The sequence below is a fragment of the Pteronotus mesoamericanus genome, unplaced genomic scaffold, assembly GCF_021234165.1.
Source record: "Pteronotus mesoamericanus isolate MK-2021 breed Mesoamerican mustached bat unplaced genomic scaffold, CSHL_Meso_final scaffold_21, whole genome shotgun sequence".
NCBI lineage: Eukaryota > Metazoa > Chordata > Mammalia > Chiroptera > Mormoopidae > Pteronotus > Pteronotus mesoamericanus.
Genome location: NW_026555310.1, coordinates 6,187,342 through 6,200,713, shown reverse-complemented (window position 1 = coordinate 6,200,713; position 13,372 = coordinate 6,187,342). Strand labels below are relative to the sequence as shown.

The window sequence follows — 13,372 nt, the reverse complement described above, 5'->3', positions numbered from 1 at the left end:
TCTTGCTCCCAACTGGGGACCTGGCCCACAACCCAGGCATGTGCCCTGACTGGGAATCAAACCTGCAACCTTTTGGTTCTCAGGCCAGTGCTCAATCCACTGAACCACACCAGACAGGGCTTAAATGCAAATTTTATTAGCGTACCTTAAAGCAAAAATACTGGGTTAGTCACCATATGATTGTCACTTTGAATTAGTATTGCAGGTACTTCTAACTACTTGTTTTCAAAACACATTCCAATATTTTAATTATGTTCAATTAAGCGTACTTGAATTTTTGCAGCACTCTGCATTCTTTATATTAGAGAAAAAGCAGCCTAAATCAACTTGTTCTGGCATTCCATAATTTATGCTTGTACATCTCTATAATAGATTTATACATAGCTATTAAATGGTTACTCTGGCTATGCTGTAACTTAAAATTTTTATCTGAATTTTACTTTAATGTACCATAAAAATAAAATTTATTGGTTTCTTTATACTAGGAAGTGTTTTATCTGATTATTCATATTCAGTATTTACAGACTACTAACTAGAGCTGCATACTCTTCAATTAAATATAAGTGTGTAGATTTCAAGTCACCCATCCTAACCTCTAGTTCACTCCAGCCCTGCCACACTCCTGGAAATATTCTAGATTTGGACGAATCAAATTCTCTAGCAGCTAAAGGGTAGAGTGCAAAGGAAACTGTATCAACTTAGAACAATACCATGAATGTAAACTGCCTGAGAGAAGAGATTTAATTTTGTTCACTACTATTGTCCCCAATGTCTGTACTAGCACCTGGCACACAATAGGCTATTAGTAAGTACCTGTTAAAGGAACGAATGTGTGACAGGAAGCATGATTTATGAAGAAAGTGCTTTGTATACCATACTAAGAAGTTTAGGCTTGATTCTCTGTCTGACAAGCCACCCCTGAGGGAGTTTAATGAATGATCAGCTATGCATTTAAGGTCGCTGGTTATAAAATGAAAGATGGACTGAAGAACAATGCAAAGAATAGATTTGAGAACACAGTGGAAGATGGAATGAAGAACAAAATGGAGGCTGGAGAAAGGAAACCGCTCACAGAGTTATTGAAATAATTCAAACAACACATGAGAGAGATCTGAATTGAGGCAGTTTTAGTTTTATATTGCATAACTATTACTAAAGAACCTGTAATTAAAGAGGGGAGAAAACTATGTTAATAATGTCCCTTTTCCAAAGTTTACCTGGGAGTTGGAGTATGGGAATCTTGCACTTTGAGTAAAATCACAGAGTCTGATCCTAAACAAAGAAACACAGAGCATATCATTACTGATAAAATCCCACACAGTTACACATTCTAGATGTCCATAGTTTAAGTTCCCATACTTTGTTATGCTCTATTTCCATAAAAACAATACAGTATAAAGATAAAGATAAGATGGAAGAGAAAGAGAGGCAGCAGATCCATGTTCACTGAGCCAAGAATGGGGCTTAGTGAAGAGCTTGCCTCACAAATAAAGAAGTCACTCTGAAACACAAGAATATATATCTTCAGCCTCTATTCCTGGGCTGTCCTTGTTCCCTGTGCTTCCTCTTTCTGTTTCTCGAGAACAAGAACATGCCAAGATATCTCAAAAGTCTTTAGTTCATTAACTATCATGAGACTGAATATGGTGAAAGAGCAAAGGCGAAGAAAGAGGTAAAGGGGAAGGGGAGGGAGAAGGGAAGGGAAAAGAAAGCAGAAAGAAACAGCTATAGGAAAAGTAGCAGAGTCAAAAAGTACAAATTCTTTCATTGTATCATTTATTTTCTGTGTGATAAAGGCAAGATTCATGTTCTTCTAAAGCACTATGATTAAAACCTTACTTAAAATACTCATTATATAATACAAGGAAAGTAATCACACAGTTTGATGTAGTACATTTGTCCCAGTTTAGGTGTATCTAAGCATCTGCCATATAACATTTGTTTCTAAGGTTAAAGGCATTTTTACAAAATTTCAGTTCTCATTAATCACCTCACAAAATGTAATACAAATTTTCATGAATATGTGTAGCTATATAATGATGTCACCAACAATTTTAATTCCCCAGTGAGAATTTTAAGAAACTGAGAAATAGGTTAGAAAAAAATGAAATAAACTGAGGAAGGAGAGCCTTAGAGATGGATCTATCAAAAGATCACTAATATCTAACTTAACCTAAAATTTGTTTTAAGTTACATACCTAAATACATACCAAAAATATACATATAATACATACCTAAAAGGGAAACTAAGCAAAGAGAAAAATTATCATAGCAAAACCTTAATTAACTAGAATATTAAGAAATGGAATGTTTTCATTAGCTGAAAGTTAATGAAAAAAACTTGCTGACAACCATTCTAAAATGTATAAATGCATTATACAGGTTTTGTAAGTATTACCTGATTAAGAACTTTTACTTCAGGGGAGTGGGCAGAGCAGGGGAGAGCAATAGGGGGAAATGGGGATAACTCTTATTGAACAATAAAAATTTTTTTTAATTATAAAAAAGTTTAATATTTTATTGATTTTCCAAAATTCTTAGAATATCAGAGTACAGATGACACTTCAACAACATGGGTTTCAACTACACCAGTCCACTTACATGTGGATTTTTTAAAAAGTAAATATTGTGAATGTATTTTCTCTTCCATATGATTTTCTAAAACACATTTTTTCTAAGCTTACTTTATTATAAGGATACGGTATATAATATGCAAAATATGTATTAATCAACTATATATCAGCAAGGCTTCCAGTCAACAAGAGGCCATTAGGAGTCAAGCTTTGGGGGAGTTAAAAGTTGCTCATGGATTTTCGAGTGCACGGGGCAGAGGCAGTCAGCGCCACCTAACTCCCACATTGTTCAAGAGTCAACTGTACTTTTCATTGTAAAAGTACTAAAAACAGAGAAAGCACTGAAGTAATTGAGCTTAATATAAATTGACTCTAGACTCTGCTTAGGAAGGTAAACTTTTAAATACTGTATGAGCCCTGGATGGTGTGGATCAGTGGACTGAGTGCCAGCCTGCGAACTGAAAGGTCCCCAGTTCTTGCAGATTGATGTTTCTCTCCCTCTCTCTCTCCCTCCTTTCCCCTCTAAAAGTAAGTAAAATCTTTTTTAAAAAATTAAATACTGTATGAAATAATTTGCATTTTCACATAAGAAAAAAGTTACTTATACATTTACTCACTGCATGGATAAGTGAGATATATGTATTTAAGGTATTAATGTGTTAATTAAGTTACATATGCCTTACAACCTTGTGTTACAATCCACATAGATCCAATAAATTGGCTATGAGAAAATACAGTTAAAGTACATTGAAAATATAGTTATACAGTACCATTTTTACCTTTGGATTGTGCATCTGAAACTGATAAGTTATCTGGCTGATGTGGAAAAGAGTGGTGATGCTGGAGTTGATGGAGAGGATCAGACTCTTTGGATCCTAATGAAACATCTGGAGTATAAGACGATAAGGAATATACACTGTGGGACAGTTGTTCCTGGGTAGTCAAAATGCTGGCAGATCCAGATGATGAAGAATCAGAGCCAATAATCTGAGCTGCACATGAGTTTCCATTTTTAAACAGTGGGTCTTTCAAAGTATTCTTACTGGAACTAAGACATCGAGATCTAGAGCAAGAGAAAAATATAGTTTCAATATCATATAACACATGTAGAATTAAACTCATTTGAAATATGTTTCTGTGACTCACAGATGTAAAGGAAAATGTGTGGTGGGTTTGGCTACAGAAAACTGTTTTCCTGTGACCATCTGTAGCAGCTGTCTGTAGATCTCTTTTTCTTCTTCTTGAACTGTCTATTAAAAAAAAAAAACAAGTCTTAAACACATCCAATAAGGCAAGTGTTTCCCAAAGTAGCATCTAGATTACCAAAAGCCCTGCCAGAGCTCAAGCAGAGTCCTCAAGATAATTAAAAATTACGGTTCATTAAGGATATTCTAGAAAATTATAAAGTAGATATAAGAGAAGTTTATTGAAGTAAATACCACATAGTATATTTTGGAAAATTATGGAACATATATGTAAATAATAATGCAAAGAAACTACAGGATATGAAACCAGAAGGCCAACTGGCAACCACTTCTAAGTTAATTAATAGAGTCCCAGTAACAAAACATTTGATGACCTCCAAATTAAGAATTTTAAAAAACCCCTGATTCTTGATACTTGATAGAAAAATCACAAAGAAGTAATCAGAACAGTCAAGATCTGAGTGCAGTACCTTGCTAATAGTTTTCTATGCCATTAGATTTTTATAGTGTATTTTCCAGAGATAGTTTTTATCTCCAACACGTTTATTTTTCTTAACTCCTAATACTGAACTTAGGGGAAAACATATGCTCCAGAGATTCATTTATTTATTTAAATACTGACTATGTTAGAGACACTAGAAATATTGCATTGAATAAGATAAAGTTCCTGCCCTTGTGGAGCTTACATTACAGCTAAAGGATTGAAAAACAAAAAAACTAGCCAGGTAGTATAAACAAAATGATAGGTAAGACTATGAACAAAATTATAGAAGGCAATGAAAGGGCAACAGCGGAACAGGTTAAGACCTCTCTTAAACAGTGACCTTTCAATAGAACCTAAATTAAGGGAGGAAGTCAGTCAAAGATATTTGTAAGAGTACGCCAGACAAAGGAATAGCATATGCAAAAGCCCTGACACAAGAATATGCTTTAATGTGTTCAAGGAGCAGAAAGGTCAGTATGAATCAGAATAGTAAGAAATGAGATCACTTAGAGAACCAGATTGCATAAGGACTTGTAACCATTGTCAAGCATCTACTCTGTATAGATCCCCTAAAGCAGCGATTTTCAACCTTTTTCATCTCATGGCACACAAAAACTAATTAATAAAATTCTGCAGAATGCCAAAAATGTATATATATTTTGATCAGACCAAAAAAAGGGCATAATTTTGACTGATTTACACCCCCTCCAAAAAACAACCCTAATAGTAATTACCTATCCTTTTTACTCCAAAGTGATTTTTTAAAAACAAATCAGGTGCCTACACCTGTATATAAGGATTTCTGGTACCAAGAATTAACCAATCAGACACAACCTTATGTGATGTGGCCAGTAAGATGCAACTCTATTATATGACCTATATACTTATGGTTCAAGACAGCATTCATACCAGGCAGCTATTGTTGTGTTGGCTGTTGTCATTTTTTTATTTGACTATCTAAGGGAAAAGAGGCCAGTGCCCCTAACTAAATAGCCAGGCATTACATGTTTTAAAAATTCTTGCGGTACATCGGTTGAAAATCGCTGCCCTAAAGCAATGGGTTGCATTTACTAAATAATATGCCCTCTCTATTTTTCCCTTTAAACCCTATGTACAGTTTAATACAACCACCAATCTTCACATAATAATTATAATACTTTGTGCCAGGGATAACAGCATCTTGCACTGTACCATTTCAATATGCACATTAGCATTTTTTTCTTACAAATGTTTGTTAAAGTCAGGATGAACTAAGCAATGATCTATGCAAAAGTAAAGAGACTAATTTTTTTTCTTCTTGATTCATTTTTTGCCGTATAGTAAATTTCAATTATATTGTCAATATGTTACTGATCTAACAAGATAAACCTTGAACTGTGAGGCATGACAATTCCTAAATGTAAAGGTATCCTTAAATTTGAATAGTAAATTTGAGTGGTAAGATAAGGTAGAACTAGTTGAAACCATTCAGTGAAAAAATAGACCCATGAGAAAAAAACAAATGTGTAATGTTCTCTGTTACAGGACAGCCATGGGGATGTAAAGTAGAGTACAGGAAATGGAATACCCACAGAACTTATATGCATGACCCGTGGACATGAACAGAGGTGTGGGGATTCCCTGAGGGAGTGGGGTGTGCTGGGTGGAGGGGGCAAAAAGGGAAAAATTGGGACAACTGTAATAGCATAATCAATTTAAAACAAAAACAAAAACAAAAAAACCCTGCCCTGGCTGGTGTGGCTCAGAGGATTAAGTGCCATCCTGTGAACCAAAGGGTCTCCAGTTCAATTCCCAGTTAGGGCCCGTGCCTGAGTTGCCAGCTGGTTCCCTGGTTGGGGGCGTGCAAAATGCAACCATACATTGATGTTTTTCTCTCTCTCATTCCCCCTCTCTTCCCTTCTATCTAAAAACAAATAAATAAAATCTTAAAAACAAACAATTTCACTTCACCCCCTCTAGGAGAGCCATAACAAGTACTGCGGAAGGTGTGGAGAAATTAGAACCCTTGTTCGGATTTAAATTATGCCTCCATAAGAGCTGTTTTACAATTTAAAAAAATAAAAGAAATCTCATTATTTTATCACTTAGACATTAATATTATGTTCATGACGATAGCAGTCCTCTTTTCTAGTATTTGTGATAAAACTGTCTATAATATCAGGCAGGTGCTTCAGTGACAGAACAAAAATTAAGTTTGAATTGGTTAGAAAAATAAAATTACCAGGGGTAAATTAAAATCAATGACCAAATCTGTTTTTGGCTAATCTACTGAAGATATAAGGATGTGAGAAACTAATTTAAAATCCATAGTTAAAATAAATGCCTCCTTATTAAAACCTGAACTGGCTCTCACGAAGATTCTTTAAGTAGATAGTCTGTAGACTGTAAGAGATATTAACTCTTTTTTCTATTGTTAACACACAGTTTACACATATCCCCATTTCCACCTTTCCTTTGAAGAGACATTAACTCTTAATTAACCAGTCATTTTAGTTCATTTCCACTGTCCCACCAAACTAGATTTTAAAAAGCTTTGGGAGCACCACCACTTTACCTCTGCACAGCTGATCCTCCACAGAGGGCATACGTTGGTGGTCAGAGGTCACAGCCAGTCCTTGTAGCTGACTGGCCTGGTAAATCCCTCCCATTGATCTGCCAACAGCAACTGAGGCTCAACTACAACATGAGGATATACTCAGCCCACACCAAGGGCGCACCTCGAGTACCCAGCTTGGGTGATGGGAAGGCTGTGCCAATGGACCCTACAAGACACCTACTACATTAAGCCACACTACCAAAGCAGCTCTACCTGCTTTGGTTACCTAATACATAAAAACAAACAGAGGCAGGCTGCCACAATGAGGAGACAAAGAAACATGGCCCAAATGAAAGAACAGCTCAAAACTCCAGAAAAACAACTAATCAAAAGGAGGATAAGCAATCTATCAGATGCAGAGTTCAAAACACTGTTTATAAGGATGCTGAAGGAACTTAGTGAGGACATCAGCCGCATAAAAAAGGTCCAGTCTTTTTATCACAAAGCATACACTAATTGAAATAAAGAACAACTTACAGGGAAACAACAGTAGAGTGGATGAAGCCAAGTATCAAATCAATGATCTGGGACATAAGGAAGCAAAAAAACAACCAATCAGAAGAAGAAAAAAAGAATCCAAAAAGATGAGAAATGAGGATAGCGTAAGCAGCCTCTGGGACAACTTTAAGAGGTCCAACATTCGTATCACAGAGGTGCGAGAAAAGAAAGAGCAAGAAACTGGAAATCTACCTGAAAAAATAATGAAAGAAAACTTCCCTAATTTGGTGAAGGAAATAGACATGCAACTCCAGGACACACCGAGAGTCCCAAACAAGATGGATGCAAAGGGGCTCCTTCTGAGACACATCATAATTAAAATGCCAAAGCTTAAAGATAGAGAATCTTAAAAGCAGCAAGAGAAAAGAAGTTAGTTACCTACAGGAGTTTCCATAATACTGTCAGCTGATTTTTCAAAAGAAGCTTTGCAGGCTAGAAGGGATTGGCAAGAAATATTCTAAGTCATGAAAAGCAAGGACCTATAGCCAAGATGACTCTACCCAGGAAAGCTATCATTTAGAATTGAAGGGCAGATAAAGAGCTGCCCAGACAAGAAAAAACTAAAGGAGTTCATCATCACCAAACTATTATTATATGAAATGATAGAGGGACTTATTTAAGAAAAAGAAGAGGATCAAAACTATGAACAATAAAATGGCAAAGGATCATGGATACAGAGAGTGTTTTGATGGTTGCCAGATGAGAGGGGTGTGTGGGGGGGGGATGGGTGAATTGGTGAGGGGACTAAGAAGTACGAATAGGTAGTTATACAACAGCCATGGGGATGTAAAATACAGTGTAGGAAATGGAGTAGCCAAAGAACTTAAACACATGACCCACGGACATGAACAGTGGTGGAGGGATTGCCTGAGGGAGTAGGGCTTGCTGGTTGGAGAGGAAAAAAGGAGGGGAAATCAGAACAACTGTAATAGCATAATCAATAAAATATAATTAAAAAATAAAAATAAAAAGCTTTGACTCCATTATCACATCTAGGAAGGAAAGAAAAGCAGATAAATTTTAACAGGTGACTTTGCATAAAAAGGGAATGTAAAGAAATAGTCTCATCATATGAAGACCTCAAGAGAACACTGAGAACAGTGAGACAGAAAGGTCCTTTGTTTGTGGTACCCTAAAGACTTTCAACTACAAGAAATTAAGAATACCTCCCTCCTCCCTCACATTACATACCAAAATGTTTCCTTTGAATAAATTTTTATACTTATGAAGAACCAAGGTGCCATTAAGTGACTCAGGTAATATAATTATGAGAAATTTAGATTAATTCAATGTAGAAAACTGATTTTTTAAAATCAATTTAACACATAAAAGTCCCCCCAAAATCATTTTCTCTAATATATCTTCAAAGAAAAACTTCTGTATGAGCCCAAACTCACAGTCATTAAGACAACATAAAATAAACAGAAATAAAAGTTCCATATTCTAAATACTTATATGAGGTCTCTTCGAGCCTCCTCATATTTTCTGTTTAAACTAATTTATGGCTTGAAAAAGAAATTACAGGAATAAGGTTAAGAACTTTTCATTGTCTACTTGTTAATTTGGAGGTGACAAGAATTTATCTTTTAAAAAAATGATGCAAAAGTACTTGTCTTTTTGGGGCTTCATTAAAACAAAAAATTGGGTATATTATAGTTCATTTAAAACTGTTTCAGACAAAGATAAGTCATCTAGACAACTCTCAAAAAAACATACATAAACATTTGGCTTTACCAAAAGAAAATGTAAAGAGGTAAGGCACTTGAACTGCAAACATAATCCTTTTTGGGAGCATCTGGTATTATAAAGTAAAAGAAAACATCTTCCTCTGCACATTATTTATTAAAGTGTTTTCTATTAAATAAACAAATTAGGAAATTAAAAGGAAAGGAAGCAATAATTGAATAATATGTTAAAGAAAGTTGGCTGTTAAGTGTTAAGCCTAATAAAGGACCAAGGAAAGTTTAAAATAGCATAAGCATAATAACGGGCTGAATTCTATGAAGAAAACAATGTGGCAGATTCTTGCATGCAGATGCTTCTGTAACTGGCTTCATCATAAAAATGAATTGTAAAATTATAAAAGTGTAACAGATAACACAAAATAAATTTTAGCAAACCACTAAATCCTTTTCTTATAAATTACCCAAATAACTTGTTTCCCCAGATTTTGTTTAAAGTGATAGCTTTATACAATATAAATTCCAAGCATGAAAGGTACATACTCAACAATTTTGTTTTTAAGTCCAAAATTCTTAATTTATAAAATTATTATAAGACATTTTTAAAAAAAAGAATAAAAGCATCACTGCCATTATTGAGAAAGTCCAACACCTTAAAATGTTGCTCAGTATGTGGCAGAAAAACATGTCCGGAAGCAACAGACAATTGAAAAGAACCTGCTTGTGTACTTACCACTTAATGTTCTTACTGTCCTGTAGTATTTTCTCTTTTCTAAATTGAAATTCACATCCTCTAACTGCACTAACAGAACCTTCTTAAGTAACAGAAATGTTCTATATCTGCTGTGTCCAATGTGGTAGTCACCGGCCATATGTACTTAATGAACACTTAAAAATACGGCTAACATAACTGAGAAACTAAATTTTTTGAAATTTAATTTGAATTATTTTAAATAGCACACGTGTGTAGTGGTTACCCTTTCGTATAGCACAGCTTTTTTTTCTTTTAAGATTTTATTTATTTTCAGAGACAGGGGAAGGGAGGGAGAAAGAAAGGAAGAGAAATATCAATGTGTGAAAGACACACTGATTGGTTGCGCCTCTTGTACATCCCCAGCTGGGGACCGGGCTGGCAATCCAGGCATGTGCCCTGACTGGGAATCGAACCAGCAACCTTTCAGTTTGCAGGCTGGCACTCAATCCACTGAACCACCAGCCAGGGCTGGATAGCACAGTTTTTATAACGGTGCCCTTGAGTCAGCCATCAACCAAGTGGTAGTACAGTCAGCACTTTCGTATTTCCAAATTCTTTTTCATGTATCCTCTTCAAAGCCCTGCTGTAACTCTGAACAGTGCAGGGTGACATCATCATGTTAATTTTGCAGATGGCTCCATATTCCTGAAGGTGATGGACAAATCCAGGAGTAAGATTAATACATAATTTTCCTTATTTAACATGAGCAACTGCAACTCCCTTGCAGATCCTAATATTTCCAGGGAAAATAACTTCTCCAGTGTGTAAGCTCCGATCAATAAATTATTTAGTCCCAGGGGAAAGAAGTATTATATTTTAATCTAGGTAACCTGTAATATGAAGACTAAATACCTAACTAAAGTGTTGACAGTTTGATTTAATAAAGCCTCATCCAATATTTTTTCTGATTCATATTATATGGGTTGTTTCATGCTTCCATACTACCACTATTCATAACAGAATATAGACCTAAAAACAAGTGGGGCAAAATTTTCTTTATCTCTTTTTCATAGAATAGGTTCCATCCCTGGCATCTTCTTGACACTGCAGAAGGAAGAGGACCCTATCTTGTTGTCCTCTGTTGTCCCAACCTGTGGCCCAGCCAGCCCAAGTCCTCAGGCTAGAAGTGAAGGCAAAAAGAGAATAGGCTGAGTGATCCAAAGGACTGGTTGGCTTGAAAGTGAATGGTGAGCTTACAGCACACACAGTCTAAAGAAGCTTGGCAATCCCAGGCGCAGCCACACAGTGCAGGGAAGTGTTGGCAGTCCTGTATCCAGCTGCCATGCTGTTGCTGACTCCTTCCCCACAAGCCTCTCTTACCCAGTAGGCTGCCAAGGCTCCAGCAGAAGCATAAACCCACAACTCCAGTAATTTTTTAAAAAAAATTATGTCTGTAATAACTAATACATACACAGTGCTAAATTCAATAGTACTGGGTTGGCCAAAAAGTCCATTTAGTTTTTTCAGTAAAATAAAATACATATTTTCCATTTTCACCGAAAACTTTATTGAATTGGATATTTTGAATATGTTGGCTACCTCCCACATGGTAAAACATTGGTTATTCTCAATTAATGTCTCGATTTGATCACTATCAACTTCACCTGGTCTACCTAACCATGGAGCATCATCCAGTGAGAAATCTTCAACACGAAACTTCACAAACCACTTTTGACATGTTCTATCAGTCACAGCACCTTTTCCATATACTGTAAAAACCTTTCTTTGCAATTCAGTTGCATTTTTACCTTTCTTGAAATAATAAAGCATAATATGCCAAAAATGTTGCATATTCCATCTTCAAAATTTTCTTCCATCTACACAAAAATTCACCTATTTCGATAAGTTTATTTTTAATGCACACTGATATAACAGCTGTCACAATACAATCTAACAAAATTGTTTTGAATGAAGTTAAAGACAATGAAGCACTACTAGAGCTATCTTGCAGGAAAAAAAACCAAACAAACTTTTTGGCCAACCCAATTCAAAAGGCTCAGTGAAATACAAGTCTTTTTCCTAAGTATTGCTCATCTCTTATCACCAATTCTTGCCACTTTCTTGTCTTTCATTTTTCCTACTATGATTTACTAGTTCTGCCACCCTCTGATTGAATAGTTTAGATTCCAAACAACTTTAAACCAAAAGAATGTATAGCATTTTTACTAAGTCACAAATAATCAAGTTTTGCCACCTAAGAGATCTTTGTTACCAAACCATATAATTATTCTTGACTCCACAACCTGTAAGCTCCAATGAGAAGGGACCATATCACCAGGCTGTGTATCAGAAAGCACACCAGACCAGAATCCCTCAGAAGACCTGGGTTGCAAGCTAGCCAATTACTAGTTGTATGACCTCTGACCTTTACTCTCCAAATCTATAAAATGTAGATATTATCTTATTTCTACCTATATCACAGGGTTAAAAGGACCCAAAACAATAACGTGGAAAAAAACAATGTGGAAAGCACGCTGGAAACTCTAATGCTGTATTAATGTAAGGTCATTATTATTCATCTCTATCTCCACAGCAATCAGTCCAGAGCCAACTAGATGCATAATAAACATTTAACCGAACAGGTACAAGCACATTTCCTATTGTATGAATTACATGCTATAATATATTTATAGATTTTTTTTTCCTTTAGGTTTACTAAATTAATAACCCAAGTGTCAAGAGAACTCTTGCGGGGGTGGGGGGGAATCTATGATCTCAGAGATCTTATAATAAAAGGATGTAAATTATTTAGCTGGCTTCTTGATTTTTTATATTGGAGAAAAATTGTCCTAGTAAGAGGTAAGCATGGGTATTTTATCAAATCCAGCAAGGTTAACAGTTTTGCCACATGAAACAAAAGTTTAGAAAGGGTCCAAAAAAGGGAGAAGAGAGAGAGTTTGATGTATGAGAAGGTATTCAGATAATAATGAAGATTAAATCAACTGTCCAACAGGAACAGAGGATGGTAAGAAAAATAATAAAGTCCTACACTAAAATATCTCTTTAATTTCTTTAGAACAGATGACAGCACTTAAAAAGAGTAAGAAAGAAAATCACAAAAAAGGTTAAGTAAACAGAACAGTTAATAAACAACTAAATTGGAGGGCACCAATGGCTGAATGTAGGGAAAGATTCTAACCATAGCTTTTGTTGCAGGTTTTCCTTACCTCTTCTGCTGTACTAACATGTCGCCTCTGAGTTTTCTTGGGGCTCAAAAGGTTTCGACGACATGAACCACTCCAAGATGGACTTGGGACAGATTTAATAGGAAATGATTTTTCATATGCAGATGCATGGCAGTGATGGTTTGACTTTCCCGTAAAAGTGTTTGATAATCCACTAAAAAAAAAAAGTTTGTAAGAAAAGAACAATACAGTAAGAAAATCTAACCCAGTGATTACTTTCATGTTCAAGAAATAACAAAAACAAAAAATTAACAAGTAGAGTGATAGATGTACCATTTAAGGGATATATACAAGAAATGATACATGGATTGCTATATCAGATTCTGCCACGTAAGAGGTCTAAGACTGCCAAACTATATAATTATCAAACACCTAAAATTTATGCGCTTCATAAC

The 13,372-nt window shown here is 35.4% G+C and overlaps 1 protein-coding gene across 1 annotated transcript in view; it reads right to left on the bottom strand.

The window, feature by feature from the left end:
* Positions 1-13,372, bottom strand: part of SENP1 (SUMO specific peptidase 1) — a 57,342-nt gene that overhangs the window by 26,519 nt on the left and 17,451 nt on the right. The window contains exons 6-9 of the mRNA XM_054591178.1: positions 12,960-13,131; positions 3,720-3,823; positions 3,353-3,636; positions 1,218-1,272 (exon numbers count right to left, since the gene is read on the bottom strand). Coding sequence (XP_054447153.1) covers positions 1,218-1,272; positions 3,353-3,636; positions 3,720-3,823; positions 12,960-13,131 — 615 coding nt within the window. The remainder of the gene's footprint in view (positions 1-1,217; positions 1,273-3,352; positions 3,637-3,719; positions 3,824-12,959; positions 13,132-13,372) is intronic.